We start from the raw sequence: 21189 nt of genomic DNA, 5'->3' as shown, positions 1-21189 counted from the left end.
TAAGCAGATGTCGCCCGGCCCAGTAATTAATTCATAACAGAGAGGTGTCCGGCAGAAAAATGCAACGCCAGCACCCGGGATGTAACGTCGAAGGGACACACGATGACGACGACACAGAGACGGAAGGAAATTACGGCACACAGCCTCAGATAATATTAATAATTTTGTCTGTTACGAAACAAGCAGGTAGAAAACATAAAACATGATGTACATCAAAATAATTAATATTTTAAATTTTAACTATATTATTACATTAAACGCAAATATTAAATTATTTTAATTAATAATTTATACTATTTTACTTTTTAATTTACCAAATTACTAATTTTTTAGTTTTTTATTTGTATATATTATATTGTCTTGGTGGTATTTTAATGTTTTTAATTCTATTCAGATAAACACGTTTTAATTTCTTATAAAAATACCACAAATGAAGCAGAGAGCACTGATACTTGAAATTAATTATAAAAGTATAACTTCAAACATAGCGAGATAATCTAGTTCTTGGTATATTATTTAGAAATTATTATAATAAATTTATATTAAACAATAATCTTCTCCAAAATTTGTATTTGTATTGATTTACAAATTAATTAATTAATTAATCAAATATCTTCTTGAAAATAAATTGATCAAAATTGTTAACTTCTACAAAAAAAAAAAAAAAAAATACCTTGAAAATTGTATGTAATTGAACTAGATTTGACACATACAAAGCAACTAATACTAAAAAAATCAAAGATAATTATCCAGACGCGGCGTTTGTGTTCAATTATGTTTAGATTTGTGAGTATGCCAAGCACTAACAAGACGCGTCGACGTCTCGGCTGCCGAAACATATGGCCAGCAGCAGAGAGATAATTAAGCGTCTATTTACCCACGATTTATGGAGGACGAGTTAAGCGTTAATAGTCAGTTGATTCTCACCAACAACTCTCTCGTACCGTTTCTGCTAAATGCTTGATGGATTTTATTATCAAAAGTGCAGAGTCATGACAAAGCGTTTGAATTTAATTCGCGAGCACAAGAGTTGTTTTGTGCTCACCACCTATAATGGATGAAATTTATGACACGGTGATCCTGCGAGAGATCGCTCTTCAGACGCTTGTTTATCATGACATAGACAATTCTTTTCGACATAATGATCTCATCAGTGGCAATTATTCTGCTTACTTGCTTACCCTGACGATGATTTGGCACATTCTTTTTTAATTTACAGCTGCCAGAGAAAAAATTATTTAATTTTTTCTCTGTTAATGTTTTACTGTTAATGGTTTAAATCTTTTAAAACAGTATTGAAAATTTGCAAATAATTTTATAAGTCTGGAGAATAAAAATTTATTGAATTTGTTTTCAAATTTTGTATTTATACACATATTTTGATTTAAAAATCTTGTATTAGAGACTATTTAAATTTTAAATTGCATTTTAATTAATTTGTGTTTTGTTTGTACTTAAATTTATTTTTGGCAGAAATTTCTCCTCCGGTAATTTTTGAAAATTAATTAGAAAAAATCCTCATTATATATTTTTTTATAGTTTTGATTGACTATTGTGAAAGATTTACCTAATTTATAATAATATTATTTTCAAAGGAATCGGATCCACTTGAATGTGCGAAGTGCTCTCATAAAAGATTGCAAGTATGCACATCCTTTGATGGTTTCCCGTGATTTTGGCGCAAAACTTATTTGCAAGTTTAATACCACAGCAGATCTCCTAAAGTGCTCGTCGCCGTGCATCCCTAGTTGAAATCAGAATTCGAAAATCAAAGCACCTCCACTACTGAGAGAGACGAAACCGACAAGTTCTCATTTAAATTTCAAATGAAGATGAAATTCATTCGGCACCTGCTTAATTAAGCCACATTCAATCAAAACGAGCGCTCAGAAGCGACTCAAAGGTGATGAAATCTTAATCAACTTTCTGGGCAAAACGCAATTTTATCCTCAGTCTCATTAGTTAAAAAATGCAAATGTTTAATTGCAAAAATCTGTTTGCACTTTTAAAATAATGAATTAGGTTTTGATAAATGGAACAAATCTTTCTTCTTGCAAAATCTAATATTGGAGCAGAGCGAAGTTGCTCCCTTTGGCATTGACTTAATTGGCCGCTGCGGCGATGATAATGCAGATAATTTAGACGCTCCTATTGTCGCGATACAGCACCACTTAACGATGAGAGAAGCCAAATGACGCAGCCCTGTCGTGTCCCCAGGACCCCACGCTCACAACTCGCTCAACTAATTTTAGCGGCCCACGGAATGCGAGCAACAAAGAGCCACTCGTACCATTTTGAACACAACAAGCAGTAGTAAAGAAACAATTTCATTGAAAAAAGTGGCAAAACTAATTTTTTCGTGGACGCTTCAAAAAATTTAAAATGTGTGAAATAATATTGAAGAAACGCCCAAAAATTGAAATTAAAATTAATTTTTATATTGAATGTTTCTTCCATTGTGCAAACTCCGTCTTTTTTCTTGCAAACCGCAGCGAACGCCAGCCTAGCTGCATTCCGCCGTTTCCTGAAGCAGACCAAGTGCTGATGAAAAACCCTGGCTATGCCGACAGAAAAAGCAGCGGTGAATTATTTTTTCTGGCCCCCTCGTGCCAAGCGAGGCGAACAAGATTTAGAGGCGGCGATGTTTGCTAAATAAGGGAGATTAAGAGATTAAGCCGCTGTCAGGCAAATGAGATTTTTGCCGCGGCACCAAATTATTCCGTAATAACTCGTGTTTTTGCAGTGCCCTCTGACTGGCGCTCTCCGTTTTCAAATTTGTTTAGTCACACGCATTAAAAAATGATTCGTCAAGTTCCGAGCTCGGCAGCGCAGACTTGAAAAAATAAACGCTTCATCTTCTAAAATAACTCTAACACGCAGTTTCATTAAAAACACAAATACATAAAGAAATGAATTAATTCAACTCAATTTGCTCGGACTCGTTCGAGCTCCTCTTCGAAGGCCTGACCTCGACGCTGACCTTCCTGTCGTAGGTCTCTTGGTTGATTACGCCGAGGGTCTTGGCGAACGCCGCCCTGAAAATTTGGTTCGTTGACGCGTAGATCAGAGGGCTCAGCACACAATTCGAGTATCCAATCCAAGTGACCAACTAATGTGGATTTAAATCATATTAAAATCAAATAACAATAATTTAAAAGAATAAACCGGCTTTCTTTTGTTGAAGTTTTGTGTTTAAATAAAAATTTACTGTTCTCAATTTCTATAAAAACTTCAACAAGTTTAGTCACCTTCTTTAATTAAAAATTTAATCACCTTAAAAACCCAGGAAGGGCAGCATGAACCGTCGCTCAACGCCCTGACCATGACCAAGACAAAGAAGGGTGTCCAGCACGCGATGAAGGTGATCATGATGATGCCGATGGTGTTGGTGGCTCTTTGCTCCGAGAGAAAGGGGATCTTGGGGTCGAGGTCAGGGTAGTTCATCTGCAGGGTCTTGAACATGAGTTGGAACTTCTGGGTCGTCCGCTTGGAGTATTGGTACAGCCGGTTGTAGATGACGATCATGCAGACGCTGGGCACGACGAAGGACAGGGCGGCGAACGTGAAGGACAGCGCCGGCGGGTACTGCGGAATGCACACGGTGCGGTTGTGCGCGTCGTGACGGTGCCCAGTGCGGTGGAAGTCGCCGCTCCACGGAATGCCGAACACGCACGAGGACATGAGCCACGCGGCCACGTTGATCAGGACCACCGTTTTCTTGGTGAAGTAACTCAGGTAGAAGGTCGGGTACTGCAAAAATTAGTTTTTATTTATAGTTTGAAAAAGTAAATCGCAAAAGAAATATGAAAGTTTGAGAGAAAATTTAAAAATGATACAATTTACATTGATTAAAATCATTATTGAGAACTGATTTGTCACATAAAAAGGTCACCCCAACAAATTTAGATAATTTGAGAATAAAAGTTTGATTTATTTATGATAGTAAAATGCAACAATTGAAAGCTAAGGTAACAAAACGAATCGATTTTTATGATGCATTTGCAAAGTTTACACAAAAAAATTATTTTTAATTATTTAAACCTTATTAATTGGATAAAAAATATTCCACTATTTTTGTCTGTTTTAATACCTATACGAGAGGTTTATCTACTTTTTTATCATTAAAGCGTTTCATTTATTTAATTTTCACTCTAGCTCTAATAATTGTAAATAATATAAAATAATGGTGTTTTTTTTATAATTTATTTTCACCTTCATGTGGATGTATCTGTCGATTCCGAGGGCGAGCAGGGTGAGAATGGGCACCGTGACTAGGGTCACGTCAAGGGCCATCCACACCTCGCAAAGTTTGTCGCTGAAGGGCCAGTAGTTGAGGAGGTCGTCGATGGCCGCCAAGGGCACCACCACAATGATGGTCAGCAGGTCAGACACGGCCTTGGAACCGACGAAGAGGTAACCCACGCTCTGCATGGTCCGGTCAAAGTGGATGGCCGTCAGGATGACGGCGTTGCCGAAAAAGCTGCACAGCACTAGCAACCCTTTTTGAAGATTTGCAAATTTTCTGAGAAGAGATTGAAAATTGACGTTTTTCTTACCAATGAAGGCTAAAATGACGATGCTCAGGGGCTCGGACAAAATTTGCGCACCATTCTCGTCCATTTTTACGGTAGAGAAACGTTTTTCGTTTGGCAGTTTGAAATTCCAACAGTCACAACTTTGGAGTTCTTTGCAACAATCGAAAAATAAATTGACCGTTTATAAATTTCTTTTTCATTGTTGTAGTTTTAAAAGTATGTAAAAAGTAAAACAATGTTGGAAAAAATTTCAACTGAAACATTGAATGATATTAAATAATGACATAAAATAACTCAGCGAGATACAGAGTCCCTGTAAACAATGGACAAGCGTGGCAGGGCTATGATCGACGACTGCCAGATGAACGACTTGAAAGCCAGCCTGATTTTCTTGTCCATCAAACCATAAATCATTGGGTTAATAGCGCTGTTCACGTAGCTTATCCACAAGACAACCTGAAATTACATAATCCCAATTAATAAAATATATAATTCACTTGGAATTTCCGTGATCTATATTGTAGTGATTTTTTTTCTTTAATTTTATTAAAATTCATGAAAATTCATATTTTTTCAATGAAAAAAGTAAATTACTTTGAAAGTCAAGTCAGAGCAGCAGTTGTCGTCAAAGCTGGACCAAATTTCGACGATGAAAAAGGGCATCCAGCAGATCAGGTAGCTGCCCATGATGAAGCCGACGGTGAGGGCCGCCTTGAACTCGTAGCGGAAACGCTGCAGTCTGGTGATGGACGGCTTCTTGCTGCTCTCCTCCGAGGTCACGTAGTTGCACTCTAGTGACCTTTTGACCGCCTTGATCTCGTCGGCCGTCTCCTTGGCCTGCAGGTAGAGCCGCGAGTAGATGTAGACCATGATGGCGCAGGGCAGGACAAAATCCAGGAGGGAGAGCAGCAGCGAGTAGTGCGGCATGAACTTGGCCAGGCACACTTTGTCCTCCTGGGGAACGTCGCTCAGGTTCAGGTGGTGCTGGTGGTGGTTGAGCCAGACTGGAATCGCGATGGACATCAGCGAGCCGCACCACACGCCGCCCAAAACCAGCACAAGCACTTTCGTCGTCATCTTCTGCGAGTATGTGAACGGAAACTACAAAAAAAACATTGATTAATAACAAGAAAAAAATCTGCAAACGAATAAATGTAAACTAAATTTATTATTATGATTAAATCAGATTATATTTTAAGTTACTTGATTATTTTTATTTTAATTTATTAAATTAAGTCATTTTTACTACTATGTATTTTTGATTTTATAAAAATATATTAATTTTACCAACTTTTCAAAGGAAAAGAAGTATAAATTGATATTTTTTATTTAGAAAGTACTTATTTTTATTTTATTAAATTAAAACTTAAAAAGCATTTTATTCTACTTTCCTGACATAACTGAATTTCTACGCTGTTGGTAATTCGCCTTTTTATTATGAAGATTAAGTAAGAAATGGTTTAAAATAATTTGGTTTTATTTGCACCTTGACGCTCATGTACTTGTCGATGGCCAGCAGCAGGATGGACAAAAGCGAGGCGGTGGAGAAGGTGAGGTCCACGACGATCCAGACGTCGCAAAAGACCTCGCCGTAGGGCCAGTGACCTCGGAGGTCCTGCAGGGCGGCCAACGGGACGGCGCAGGTCAGCACCACCAGGTCAGCGACCGCCAGCGAGCAGATGAACCAGCAGGTGGCGCTGCGCAGACGCTGGTCCAGCCACACCGTCGCCAAAATCGTGAAGTTGCTCAGCATGCCCAACGTGGCCACCACGCCTCGAGATCAATTAAAATACTTTTCACGCCACTCATTAAAATTGAAAATCTTACTCAGAAGGGCCAAAACTAGTATGGACAGCGTTTTTGGCTCTACTCCGGCTTCGTCAGGGACGACCTGGGTCAACATCTTCTGTGATTTTTAGAAAAAAATCAACAATGCAATATGTAAAGTGATGTAAGCAGCATTGTTGTTGCTGATTGTTATCGTGCATTGGCCTATTTATTTAAAGTTATTGTTAATTCTGCAGAAAACAATTTTATAACTAAAATTTTAAAGAAAAAAAATCCTTGTTAAAGAGAAATTTTTGTTTTCAAGCATCTGCGCATTCATGATCATCTCATAAGAATTTCTTAATCTGCAATCAATATTGTTTGACTTAAAATTTCATGATTACAAGCCCAAAATAAATAAAAGTTATAATTTATCATTTTTCAATAAGTAAATGTTTTTTTTTTTCAATTTCAAAATAACTAAAATAATGTATTCAGTTTGTTCTTTATTTAGATTTAATAAAAAAAATTCTCTCGTATCAAATTGAAAATCGATTTTTGTTGTTAACCAATTTTAATTGGAATTTTAATCTATTTTCACAATTCTTGCATTTATTGGAAACCCATAAACAATGCTCTCTATGTATATCAAATTCTCACCAGCAAAGCCTTTCATGTACTTGCTTTGAGCTCAAAGTCAAAGGCTTGATGCAAATATGTTTGTGCAATAGCCTTGCGCGCTTGTCACGAGCAGCGCACTTCCAGTCCATCACGCTCATTTGCATTAGAGCTTCTTGCTCGGCGCTTCCCCCGGTTGGAGATCAAATTTAATGCCACTCTCTGCGCATTTCCAGCATTTTTCTATTACGTCGCCTGGGGCTTGAATTAAAACAGGAATTCCACCCGACAAATAAACGAGTTTTTTCTTCTCTTTTTAATTTTGGTTTTCACGCTTTGTGGCCAATTTGGCCTGGCCGCTTTGTTTTGTTTCCAGGCCCAAAAATAAAATGAAAAAACCTCGTCAAAGCAAAGAGCGGCACGAGTTTGTCAAGTGGACGAAAACTTAATTAAAGCCGTTGGCCGAGAAGGGAGATGTTTTGTTTGGCAGAGGGAGCAAAATAAAAAAATCCCAGATCTTCGTTTGATATAAACAACAAATTTCGACGCATTTGCATCGAAATAACAAAGGGAACTGAAACATATCCACACACGTCTGTCAAAGTTGGATCCCCGTTATTATCAACAACTGTTCGGAAAAGACGTTTCTCGTTTTTGGCAGATGCCACAGAAAAGCCATAAATTTGAATTTGAATTTTTCATTCCTCGCACGCCCAGTGGAAATTTCATTTCGTCAGAAACATACATGATAGGAACGAAAATAAACGCGGAGGCAATTGTTTAATTTTTAGATCCATTCCAGTGTTGGTGATGGGAAAAAGCGAGTCATAAAGGACGTGTTTGAATAATAAAAATTCCGTTTACATTGGACCGTGGCTGACGATAATGGGCGTTTCGTTTTATATCGCGACGTGACAGTGAGTGAGTCACGATGAGGGAAAAAAGCAAATTTCGGCTGCCGTGCTTTCGAACGCGAAACTTTTTATTCGCGCGTGAAACCCTTCAATCCTCGAATGCCGGCCCAGAATTCCGCGACCTGTTTACTTTTAACTCCTCTATTCTTCTTGATTATTTGCTACTTGTCTGAGGCAATGTGCTCAAGGCTCCACGTAGGCGAGACTTGAAAAAAAAATACAAATCAGATTAATTAATATGAAGGTCTTTTCAATTTTTACTTAATTATCCAAAACAGAACATTCATATAAAGCAAAGATTTAATAATTTATTTTAATGAAAACTGCTTCAAATCATCTATTCTTTCTTAACTGTAACTAATTCTTAATATTCAATTTGTTATCTATTACTAAATAGCAAATATTTATAAAGTGAAATTTTCGGTTTTAATAATAATATTTTGATTAAAGTCCATGTTATATTTATCAAAACATTTTTTTTTTCAAAAATGGTCTTATGCAATTTTACTTGGAAACATACATTTGTTTAGGTTAGGGGAATTTTATGGTTAAAAGAGTATTGAAATAACTAGAAACGATAGTTTACTAAAATAAAATGCAGATTATCATTTTAATCCAAGAAAATAGAATATAAATTTGCAGAGAATTTTAATGTAGCTTTTTTCCGAAGCTCTTCATGCCCTATTTAAAAAGAAAACAAGCAGCCTTGTACGTGAATTCAGAATGAGAGTGCCTCTCTGCGGATTATTAATTTAAAGCCTGCGCCCTTTCGTCTCGTCGACAATGTCACCACTCGCTGGCTCGGCGCTTAATTAAGAACACAATGCTTATCGTTGCGGCTACATCGCCGCCGGGAGCAGCTGCCGAAAAATCACGGAGAAAATAAAGTGGAAAAATAAAAGGAGCCAGTCACCTAGAGCAGTAAAAGCAGGAGTAATTTCATCGAGTAAATAACAAAAATCCGTGCAGCGTCCACCCCCTCCCTTCTGGCCAGTGGCCAAATCTCGCGAGAGCCGGTTATTTATTTCCCTCTTTGACATAAGCGAAGCACAAATTCAAAAAATTTTCCACCGCATTTCTTCCTAATTTATTAATAAAGATTGAGAGTTGCACCCTGGAGAGCTGAATTTTATTTTTTTTCCATCTCCAGCATTCAAAGTTATAAGAATGATTTATTCAAATCAAGGTATGCGATTTTGCAAAACATCCGCCGGTGGAATATGAAAGAGGATCGAGACTTCATTTATTCCCCCTCGGCAAACGTTTCAGGTTTGAGGGCATTCTACTTTTTTATTTGTGGGTGAGCAGAAAGAAAGAGAGTCTCTTTTCTCAAGAGAAATAAAAAGTAAAATCAAAAGAGCCCTTGACAGACCAAATGTAACCGAGCGCGGCTGTTTGGCAAAATTTCAAGTGAAAGTTGTCGGACCCGCTCTTTGGGTGCTGCTATGGGGAGTGAAGGAAGGAGTGAAAATAAGAAAGGGTGGCTGCACATAGACCACCGCCGGCAGGTAAAGTTTTCGGGCCTCTGGATTTTGCCGCAGCCGACGAGAGATGAAAGAGCCGCGCGCGGTGAAATTGAGAGCCAGAAAATGAAGATGATGAGGCGCTGCGCCTCGCCGCTGCTGGTTCAGGCTTATGTTTCGCTACTGCTAATTTAACTCGGCTTATGAAGTCTTACACAATGTGCCAAAGCAGCCGAGCAGTTTTTTTAGGGGCCTCCACACGAGAGCTGCTCTGGGTGAAATTGCCAAAACTTTAAAAAAAAAATGTGGCGAATGAAGTTTGACAAAAACAAAATTGCACAGCCAAACAGCCTCGGAGCTTTTGAATTTAGAATTCAATGGCTTTTAGAAGAGGCAGCCTTGTTGTCCTGGAAAAGGGAGTACAATTTCATGCTAGTTTGATGTGGCTACTTAATAATTGTGAGTAAATAACAAGTCTTCTATCGCCCTTTCGTGCGAAGGCGCTGAATCTTGCGCATATATGTTAAACGTTTCTTGATTATAATAAATTTTATTATCTTATAACAGATAAAAAGGTTAAATTTGAAGTTTATTTTTTAATTTTTTAGCCATAGTGTTAGAATAATCTTTAAAACAGCAAAATAGATTTGTTTGAACATTTTATTCAATTAATACTTATATCAATGGTCTTGTCTAAATTCAATATAAAAAAGGAGAAATAAATATTAATCTTCTTCAAAGTGTGCTAGCTCATCTTATTGTGAATTGATCTAGGTAATGGAATTCCTAAAAGAAGAATAAAATGTACAGAGAGTTTAACTTATACTGTAATCATACAGTATATATTCGCGAATTTAATTTGCGAAATTGCGGTGTCTCTTGGCGTAACTGCGAGCAATGTGCCGTCTTCTGCATGGAGACACCAGTTGGTGAATTGTCTTTGCAATTTAGCTCTCATATCAACCACAAAAGCGGCGGGTAAAGGTTCATGACGTAAAATGTATATATTCAGACGTTGCTGTAATTAAGGAAGTTTGGCGTGTTTTGGGTTGCAAACTATATCAAATTTATACATTCCCCGCAAGCTACGAGGAAAATTTCTCAACTTTATTAAAATTTTCATCAGAAAATTCCACGTCGGAAAAAAACAATATTATGGGAAATATCTTTTTTGTGTTGATTCTAAACAATATCTCTGTCATTCATCCCTGTTGATTTTTAATTAAACGTTTCATTTCTGCAGAATAGAAGTAGATCTATAGTAAAAGTCTTTTTAATTTTCTGCAGCTCCGTTTCGAACCATATAAAATTCCGAATCCGACGAAATTGGTCGCGTAAATAGACAAAATATTATTCTCTCCAGTCGTTTCACTCGGCAGAGAGTGGCTGGTGCTTTGTGTATAAAAAGAGAGTGCCATCTTTGCCAGCAGTAGTGACTGATAATAAAAGAGAGACGAGAAAGAGAGGAGCCGGATGAAAAAGTATCATCATAAAACGACTCGCAGCGTGTGTGTTGGAAGTTTATGCTCGACTCGGCGGCGATGATGCGTTTATGTATTTTATTATTTATCAACACACGCCGTGGCAGTCGGCCTATATAAATATATATCTCCCATCTAGCTGCTCATCAAATTCAAAATCACTCGCAGATCAAATAATCCGTCCAAAAATATTTATGACATTTCATGCTAAAGGGTCCTGCAATATTTTGCAGGCTCGGAAGCAATATTTCCGATATTATAGGCAGTAAAATTTATTCAGCATCCGGTCAAACGCGTTGTAAGCGTTTAACAACTTACAAATATTTGCTTTATATCTCTGAATAGATTAAATATACACAAATAGTCAGAAGCGGGAGGGGTCAGGGGGGGCAGAAATTTTATAGCATTCTTGATTTATAAAAAAGTTATCTTTTGAAAATATTTAAACCAGAAAGACTTGAATAAAAATATCCAAGGTATATTCACTTTTTTCTGGCAATTTACTTTCTAGCACTCTTAAGTTGATTATCTGTGATGAAATTGGCAGTTTTGGAACCTCTTTTTAGATAAAATTATTTTTGCACTAGCTTTTTATATTATTTGTGCCTATCTTTTAGAAGGTCTCGTTTGGAATTTCACTCCACAATACAAATCCATCACGTTGTACAAATGCAAACTTTGCGCCAACCTGCCGCTCTGGTCGTCAACAGAGCTTTAAAGCGTGTTTGAGAGCGATATCAATTTGCAGTAGTGGATCCTCGTTTTCAATTTATGAGGGTAGCGAGTGAGCGACGTCATTGAATTTCCACCCCTGACGCTTTAAAACATGCAAAGCTGCCAAATCAAAGGAGGCATTATGCATATCAAATTTTGTATAATTTGCATAGCTAGAAATTTTATAGCATTATTTATTATTTGCCACGAGCATATAAATAAACACATTAACAAGAAATTTTATTTTTAATTTTGTGAAAATTTATAATAATGTATTGTAAATTATACTTTTAGTTTAAAAGTTGAATTAGAACTCCATATTATAAAAGTTCCTTCCAAACAAATAACTTTTTTTAGTTATTTTCGAATTTTCCTTTGAACATACTGCAACTCACGCATTTGAAAAAATGTTTTTATTTGCTGCTCTGATTTGTTCTCGGAATTACTTTTTCTTTTGATTGTATTTGTTTTCAAACATTAAAGCAGATCTCGTTAGTTTTTTTTACAGAAAACCTTTTTTTCATTAATTTTGAAAATGAGAATAAATTAATAATTTTCTATTCTTTTCATTTTGCAGATTTTTCCTGGAGTCGCGGTTCCCCAGTGAGATGGAGCAAAGACGAGCTTCAGTCATTGGAGCAGCAGCCCGTTTTTGATAACGCAGACGTGAAAAGCGGCGCCGCAATAACCGTCCAAGTCGGGCAAACAGCCTATCTGCCTTGCAGGGTCAAGCACCTCGGAGACAAAGTGGTGAGCAGAATTTATTTTTACAGATTTTCTCCCCTACCAGATTAAAATTTGAGCAGAGTAATGCGCTGTTCCGCCTATAATACCAAAGTGACACAAATTAATCGAAAAATTGACGTTCCGTGGAGAAATTTATTTCAAGTGCCGGACGTGTACTTTATTTTCCTTTCCATTTATTCTCACTCTGACACGAGATCGTTACAAGCCATATTTCATTAGAGCGCGGTCTGGCGATAAAACTCTGCTTGCTCGTCGCGCGGGTTGCATACTAGTCTGGGCCCGCACAATTTTTTAGCAAAAATAATGATTTCTTTTGCAAAATCTATTATAGAGGCAGCGTGTTTTGCAAGCCTTGAAAACTACCAAGCGTCTTTTGCTAAGCGACCATTAATCATTCTGGCTAATTTCGCAGAGCGGGAAATAATTTTTCACGACGAGGACATAAATATTTTGCACAGCAGCCCAGAGTGGAGCGATAAAGTATGCAGCAGTGTGCGGTAATTAAGCCCCAAGGGCAGCCCTAATTATCTCCTGTGCGCCGAAATAATCCCTTGGGCTGAGCATTTTTGGTGGCGCCCTGGAATAATAATCATTGCGCCCTTTGTTATTCCACACAAATTAGCAACATTCGTTGGCCGCGCTAATTAAAAACGTTTAAATTAGACTTCAAAAATCACTCCAAGATGAGAATTGTAGAGGGTGAAATTTTCTGTGTTTGATCTTAAAATTTGTAGGTTTACTGAATTGAAATTTTCAGGGTGAATAGCTATGAGTGAGATTGTTTTGCGAAAATTCTTATATTTTTATTATTTATAATGTGTTTTAGCATTTATTGCCAAAGGCCCCCTGCTTATTTTGCAATATTTTTATAAAAAGTATCACATTTTTTGAACCTATTTGACTCTTGCATTTAAAATTTTTAAATATAAGCTCTTGCAAGACAAAAGCAATTAATTTTTCCATTTATAAAACCATCTCTTTCTTTCCAATCCTCAAAAACAAAAATTAATTGGGTCATATATTATTTAAGTGACTTTTTATTGATTTTGAAATTTTATAATCTCCTTTGTAACTTTCCACCTTTAATATTTACATCACCAGCTTTATTATTAATTTAAATAATTAATAAATTTAATTTGTGCTTGAAAAACAAAAGCTAAAGTATCAAGGACTTTGTATATTTTGTTGCAGTAAACATAAAATGAAATTTTGCGAGTTTTAAGTTGAAACGAAGTTGTACAGTACAAATGAGTTTGAAATAAAATCATACAAAATTAGGTGCCAAATTGGCTACTGGAAATAGGATCACACTTAAAAATTTTGTTCCTGGAATATTCGATGTGTAATAAAAATTGGCATTTTTTAGTTGAAAAATGAAACGCCTAAAAGTTAAAAGCTTGTCTCTATAAAATTCTTTTTGCGATAAAAGCACTGGGTTCGAAAACATCACTTTTGTAACCGAAGCAGGAAATCGGATATTTCACAGAGAGCAACAATTTTGCGTCGATTTTGGCGGTGGAGCGGACGATATAGAATTCCGTTTAATTGACGTCACGCCGCATACAACTTGCGCCGCAGGAATTCGGCTTTTGTCGCAAGAGTGCTTCTTTTGTTTCAAAGCGCACCCTGCTTTTTCGGTGGCGAAAGCGAAGATCAAAAAGCGGAATAAATTCTCATTCATTTCTGTCGGAAGGACACGGAATAATCCGATTAATCCCGGCCGAGCACCATTTTCGACTGTTAAACCGTGCGCGGTCTGTTTGTGCATGTCTTTCAAAGGGAACATCATTTATAAATGCGAAGCCGGCGTGAAAACACATGTGAACCAACTGTCGCTCTGTCCCCCAAAATACTTTAGTCCGACATAGGCTTTTATACGAATGCAACTATATTTTCCGCAACACTTTCAATTCCAAGCGTCATTATTTATTCAAACGGCGCGCAAATTCACCTTTCCGGATTTGGCAACGTTATTTATTCGACGCTCTCTCTGGAGAGTGATATTTATTGCACGCGCCTCTCTCGCCATTCGTCATCCGAGCGACGCTCTGTTTCCCTTAAAGGACAACAACAATGGGGGCCAGGGTGAAAAATTTGCATTCTGCACTTGATACCCGATTTGAATATTTACTGCCATGCTTTCACAAAGTGATGTTTGTTTCTCTGGATTCTGGAAACACATTTTATATTTCTCATATTCATAACTTATTTTTGTGAGCTTAAAGTCTGTGCAAAATCGGAATGGCAATTTTAAATCAATAATTCTATGGTTAAAAAAAATTTTTTCCATTTTATTTACATGTTCCATAATTAAACTGCAATTAGAATTTAAAATTTTAATTCAATGTAATAAAAACATTTTTATAAATAATTGTTATTTTCTTTTGAAGTTCCAAATTTTATGAAGATATTTGACCATTTTTTATTATATATTATTTAAAATAATAATAAATCAAAGCCTCTACCGCTCATGAAAAAAAAATCATTTTGATCGTTGCTGTTGCTGGAATCAACGCTTGAATGTTATGTCCAAAAATTTCATTAAACCATTTGCAAGAAATATAATGTGAATCAGATTAAATTTTTCAAATGTTATTTTCATGGGATGTTATAATATTTATTGCATATTATATTATTCGGAACATATTAATGTTATTTCTACGTCACACATATTTTATTTTCTCATACTTCTCATTTACAACACTGCATTAACATGAATGCATTTTTTTTAAAGTTCCATCGGCTTTAACTTTTAAGTGTGCACCATTATCAACTTGAAAGTGTTAAACATGGTCCCCTCTACCACGACTTGGGACTCAGTTTGCCCCAATAAACACCCTATAAATAATCTGTCTGCTTTTCAAACTGGTCTGTCGCTGTTGTATAATCTTTGTCATTTTTCTCCGCTCGTCCTCTGCGACGTCGTTTCTGGTCCTTGGAGCCATTATTCTGGGGAAAGAGGCCGCGGGCTGGGGCGGGCGGCGCGGGCCAAACAGAAAAGAATGTTCGCACCTCGGCGGGCGACACAAATTAAAAATAGCGGCCGTTGTGACGCTCACACACTTTTCACTGGTCGCCGCTCGTAAAAAGGGGCCTACAATAAAAACAGGCAATTATCGTCGCGCAAAATTGGAAGCGACGCCTGCGAATCAAAATAAACTCGCAGCATTTATCAACTCGGCAGAAAATTCCAAACATTGTTTTTGATGGCCGATTTGTTAAATTAGTGCCTATAAATCTCTTTTTTTCATAAATATATTTTGACTGGAAAAAAATTGGGACGAGGAGAAAAAAAAACGGGAGAGAGAGAAAGCCTGGGAGCCATAAAAACGGCGGACGTCATCCAAGAATATTTATTAGTTTTCTTGTCAGCACAAACTCATGTCAGCAAGTTGTCCGTTCGCCACAACTTCATAATCGTGGGCATGAGCATACGTACGCTGAGTGCAAATGAGTTTAAACCGCCTGTAACACGTATATCACCGCGGCAATAATGCATAATCACGCGCCAGGCTGAGCCAGTGTGATAACAGATGCTTCTCGAGTTGATGCGATTTGCAATGTAAATGTCTCAAAAGCATCATCATTTACTGAAGTTAATTCTCTAATTGTATATAGTAAAATAATTTATCATCTGAAAGCAGAAAATTCAAGCTTCAAAAGAGATAAGCCATTTCTATAATACAATATTTAGCCGTTTAGATTGATCTTAGACAAACAAGATACATTATATTTTTTTAATCTGTAATAATGTTTCAGTCATATTATTTCATAATTTATCAAGAAAAATAAATCACATTTTATAATATGTAATTAATAATTACTGCCATTCTTATATTTAAAAATAATTTAATATTAAATAAAACGAAATATAATAAATTATATTTGCCAATGTATTTGCAGGCAAAAATTATAATCCTTTAGGGTGGTATCGTGTATTTTAAGCATATTTTTTTTTATAAAGTAAAAAAATTACTTTAATTAGAAGAAACAATTTGTTATTTAAGCATAACTTACACAATAAGTATAGGATCAAAGTCAAGGGACTCTGATTTATTTGAGAAATAATTTAATTGACTCTTGTGTATGTCACTACATATTTAAGCCGTTTTGCAGACGAGGTGCGTGCACAAATTTTGCACAAAAACGCCAACGGGACCCGACTTGACAGCGGGATAATTTCCCTTAGGCGGTTTCAGAGTTTGAGCAGGAACAATAAAACAGGGAGTGTTCCGTCGGGTGGAAGAAGCAAAACGACGAATCCGGCCAAATGACATGCATAATCCTCTTATAATTAATCAGGCGAGCATCATTAATACACACAAAGACATTCATCCATATGCTCGAGCTGAAAATTTGATCCCGGGCTTGCGAATATTCGCAAATTGTATTTTGGGGTTATTTTTACTCTTTCGGGTTGAGCAACCAAGTCAAAGGGTAAAAAATATCTTTGTTTGCAGCGAAGATAAAACTAGCAGAGTCGCGTACCAGTTGTTCACCCATGTATCTCAATTTACGGCCGAGGAATAAAAATTGTCTTTCGAGGAATTTAGACCTTTTAAGTCGTGCCATACAACAAGCTGCACAACAGACAGCAGGGGAGATTTCATGTTGCCACTTTATCTTGGTGCTCTCTGGTGAGAATGCGCTCGCTTGAGGCAAATAAAATGCATCCTTCTCCAACAATATAGGGTGCTTCAATTTACAGAATTGTTTCTTCATGCCCACTAAAGAAAAAGTTCTGTTAAAATTTTATTATTTGGCCTCTTAATATAATATTATAGATATTAATATGTTTCATTTATTTTGAACCAAAGCAAAGCAATATTTATTTTGTTCTTTTTCATTATTATTTATCAAGCTATTATTGTTATAGTTTGTTTAAGTAGCGTTGGGAATTATTTTTAGCATTATAATAAAATTTCGATCAAGGATAAGCCATTTTAAATTTATTTGTCTACAAGTTATTTCCATAATTTTTCATTTTTTGATTTCTGAATAGCCCTCAGCAGTCTTGTCGCGACAATAGAGTGCAATTATTGTGACGCTGGACTACACAGTAGTGCTTATTCTCACTGCAGAAAATCGAACAGACACCAATTTATTAGCCCGTTCCTTTTCCTTCTTTCTCTCAAAGTTGTCGGTGATTAGTTTGCGGGAGATTTATCTGTCTCTGAGTTTAATTAAAATATCAGAAACTACATGTGCTGTGGATTGCCTGCAGCAAGAAGTGGATATTCTCTCCTATTTCATTTTATTTGTGACTGCGGAGTTGAATGTATTGCATTGAAAGGCTCTCTTTCCTTGTTGTGATATATTAGCTTCTTTCTCATTCATTCTCATAACTCCTTCCGAGGAAAACGAGAGAGACTATAATTGTGAAGAGCTGGGAGAACCAGCGGCATTTTCTCATTTTCTGGTGCACGATCCGATGCTTTCTGGGTCACGGTCTGGTGGAAAATTTATATGGCAATTTTAATGTTACAATAAATAAATAAATTGGTTGAAGAAAATTTCGAAAATTTCTTATTTCTTTGCTTACAAATAAGAAATGAGACTTAAAATTGAATTTGGGAAAAATTCCTCCCTAAAATAACCATCCTTGCTGTTGAAAAGTAATAACCAGTAAGTGAAATTATTTGGAAAGCCGTACTTCATTGCTCATTATTTTCTCTTCACATTCAAAATTCTCGGTAAAATTGAAAAGGGTCTTATTCCAACTTTTCCTCAAACAAAGAAAACCAAAAGAATTCAACTTCTCTCTTGGCAATTCAAAATAATGAATTGTTATTCCCTGAAGAATTCATTCCTATAACTCATACAATTTGTGAAATGTCACGGAGACTTTATTGGAAATCACCCACGCGAAACGAATCGTCTTTTTGTACCCAAGAAATATATCGGTTTGCATGTATAATTAAATCTCCAGGTGCGCTCACAAAGTTGATTTGCTTCGCCCAGACGCCGCAGGTGAAGACAATAAAACGCGCTCAGATTTTTTTCCAATTTCTTTCTCCAATCGATACACACGAGTCGGTCGTTATTGGTTTTGACAAGATAATTGGCGGTTAAAGGCCGTGCACCTCAATTAAACGCACACCCCCCGCCCGGCTGTAAATTAAGCAATTTTCCTACAGGCAAAAAGTGATGACGATAATAATAATAATAATGCGACCTCTTCTCCACCGCCGTCGAATCATCATAAAAATAATCTATCCCTCGCTCGGCCAACAAAAGCGCGTGTGTTGGCCTGGCTTTGTGTGTGTTTTGTTTTATTACCGCTTTCCTCGTAAACGCACTTTATGAAAATTTATTTATGAATCGTAAAGTTGGCAAACACTCTTCAGAGAGCCTCGCTTCTTTTGGTCACTATCATAATATGCCTGCGTGGGATGTTTTTTTTTTATAAAATAAATCTCTTCAAAAGAGAGGGATGAGCTTCGATTTTCGTAGCTTTCTTTTCTGCGAATCTTGTACAATTCTTGCGATAGGTTTTATTGCCACCTAGTGTAAAACTTGCAGAGATTCCTTTTCATGTTAAACATAATGTAAAGAGAGTCTACCATTTGGCGTAAACTCATTTCCAGACGGAACACAAGCGCGTGTTAACATTCAACTTTTTGCTGCACCACCCTGTGAAAATGAGCCTCGAACATGAAAACAGCTCCCTACGTGCGTCTGCTTGCTCTTGAAATAGCACAAAAAGAGAGTGTTTACCTTGTCCGTTTGTGTGTTCCTCCTCACTCAAGCCCTCACTTTGCATATTAAATAGTCACATCCAGTTGCGTGCACCTGAATGCTGAGCAATTTTTCTTTTCATAAAAAGGTAGAAAATGTACAAAACACTACCAGGGCGATTTGCACTCGCAAGTGGGGTCGTCATTATTCTCACTCAGATTTCATAACAGTCGCGGACCCGGAGGGAAATAAGTGAATTTCTAAGAAATTCCGTCTGAAACGATCTTCCCGGAAAGGATTTTAGTCTGAATGCGAAATAATAACACTGCGTAGGATCAAAGGTGCTGCTATTCCTTTGAAGCTAGACTGAGCACCTGTAGCACTTTTTCTTCAGATGTCTTCATCCTCAATCCTCAAACTCGGCGCCGCACTTGATTTCCAAAATGTTTGGTTGCATCGAATCAACTTCAAGGTTTAAAAATAATTAATGTTATAATTTTTATCAGTAAAAAGAAGCTTTATTGATTTAAAACATTAGGGAATCAATTTAATTCACATAGTCTATAATCTAAACTAACCTTGATTTTGCATGTGTTCCTCTTAATCTTATCTCTTATCATGCGTTTTTATTTAATTAAGAAGTACAAAATTAAATTAAACCAAAGTTTATTTGGACATTTTTTTAAACCAGAGGGGCGAAGAGTGATTTAGTAGTTGTAGTTTATAGAGCTTGACCAAGCTTTTGGAAATTGATTGAGATATTTGTGAAGAGTACAAACGATGATAAAAATTAAAATTATAAAATTGAGTTTGATATGTTGACACGATTGATATTAATTTGCGTCACAGGCATTCGAACCGCAAACTCGTACTTGTGGTATTGTCAACATGGAACACAAGGCTGCTTTTTAATCTTTTATCGTGGCGCGCGTATTACACACAAGATGATGAAAAGCACGAGACGTTGACTTATTTAATATTAACTACGATTCAGGCTGCGAGACGAGAGAGCGCAAAAACGTCTCAAGCCCAAAAAGCAGCCAAGACGATTCGCTGGATAAGAAAAGCATCCTCAAAGGAGAAGGAAAAGCTGCCGGCTGACGAAATGAAATGAACACGCGTGTCGACGACAAAATTAATTTCGTGGGGCATTTGATATTTAGCCTCGACTTTGCCTTGTCTCACTCGCGCGCAGTCAGACGCAAATTTAATTCCGAGGAAAAGCGAGCGGGCGATTTTTGCTTCTTCATCGCAGCAGCCGCCGACACACTATTATCGGAAAATCCATTTGGAAGCGCGCACGAGCCAGGCGGCAACTCCCTTTCTTTATTGAGATATGACATAAAGGCTGAAATGGATACCGGCCCAGCCTCACGAAAAACTCGCTCCTTTTGGGAAAATGTATTTACCGGCGGCACGGCGTGCTGATGCTTTGGCCGGGCACGTCAAAAATCATTTTCCAAACTGACAACTTGTGCGGGCTCCCTTTCGACGAGGGTCAAATGGAGACTCAGACACAAATTGAGATACAAATTTGATCTGCTTGCAGCTGGAGGTGTAAAAATTAGAACAATTAAAAGAAGGAAATTAATTTATTGCATTTATTTTAATTATAAATCCTTCTCATTAGGTCATTATGTTTTTTAGAGCAGGCATTTTTTTTAATATTTAAGATTAACTAAATATCTGGTTGTTAGCTCCAACTTAACTCCAACATTTATAGAAATTTCCATGAAAATCAACACAATAGACCACACAGAAAATAGGTTTTGAAAGAATATTTCCTTTATCTCATTTCCGAACAACGCGCAGCCTATTCTAGCTCTCCCAATTAAAAAACTAATTATCCTCTGTCATCACTCGCGCTCATTTCAGCCCTCTTATTCCTATTTCCAGATCTCGTGGATTAGGCAGCGCGACCTTCACATCCTGACCTCGGGGCCGCACACGTACACGTCGGACGCGAGGGTCGAGGTGGTTCATCCGCCCAACTCGGACCTCTGGACCCTGAGAATCGTGTCCGCGAGGCCATCAGACAAGGGTCGCTACGAGTGTCAGGTCAACACCGAGCCCAAAATGATGCGAGCCGTCCTGCTCGACGTCAGAAGTGAGTGCCGGCAAAACAAAACATTAAGCGCGATTGCAGCAAATAGATTCTCGGAACTAAGCAAGTGTGCCCCTTTTCAGATGATGCCGACATGAAAGACTCGCCCTACGTCACGGCTGACAGCAAAGTGACGCCCAGAAAGGACGGTCAGTTCACTCTATTTCG

At 37.2% G+C, this 21189-nt stretch overlaps 3 protein-coding genes across 3 annotated transcripts in view; 1 reads left to right on the top strand and 2 right to left on the bottom strand.

Moving 5' to 3' along the window:
* Positions 1-21189, top strand: part of LOC132195885 (hemicentin-1-like) — a 40513-nt gene that overhangs the window by 16297 nt on the left and 3027 nt on the right. The window contains exons 2-4 of the mRNA XM_059618167.1: positions 12070-12242; positions 20814-21024; positions 21105-21170. Of these exons, the coding sequence (XP_059474150.1) occupies positions 12070-12242; positions 20814-21024; positions 21105-21170 (450 nt within the window). The remainder of the gene's footprint in view (positions 1-12069; positions 12243-20813; positions 21025-21104; positions 21171-21189) is intronic.
* On the bottom strand, positions 2880-4620 carry LOC132196156 (5-hydroxytryptamine receptor 1A-alpha-like). The gene is made up of 4 exons (XM_059618623.1): positions 4557-4620; positions 4213-4499; positions 3274-3750; positions 2880-3109 (listed from the first exon to the last, which is right to left on the bottom strand). Exons 1-4 carry the CDS (start codon positions 4618-4620, stop codon positions 2915-2917), a joined length of 1023 nt encoding a protein of 340 aa, XP_059474606.1. The 3' UTR covers positions 2880-2914.
* LOC132196118 (dopamine receptor 1-like) lies at positions 4785-6436 on the bottom strand. Its single transcript, XM_059618541.1, has 4 exons — positions 6363-6436; positions 6022-6308; positions 5130-5636; positions 4785-4991 (listed from the first exon to the last, which is right to left on the bottom strand). The coding sequence occupies exons 2-4, from the start codon at positions 6286-6288 to the stop codon at positions 4830-4832; spliced, it is 936 nt and encodes a 311-aa protein (XP_059474524.1). The 5' UTR covers positions 6289-6308; positions 6363-6436; the 3' UTR covers positions 4785-4829.

The sequence above is a fragment of the Neocloeon triangulifer genome, unplaced genomic scaffold (genome assembly GCF_031216515.1).
Source record: "Neocloeon triangulifer isolate White Clay Creek 2 clone unplaced genomic scaffold, ASM3121651v1 ptg000011l, whole genome shotgun sequence".
NCBI classification, from domain to species: domain Eukaryota; kingdom Metazoa; phylum Arthropoda; class Insecta; order Ephemeroptera; family Baetidae; genus Neocloeon; species Neocloeon triangulifer.
The sequence above is the reverse complement of the archived record's forward strand: the minus strand, read 5'-3'. Positions and strand labels throughout refer to the sequence as shown.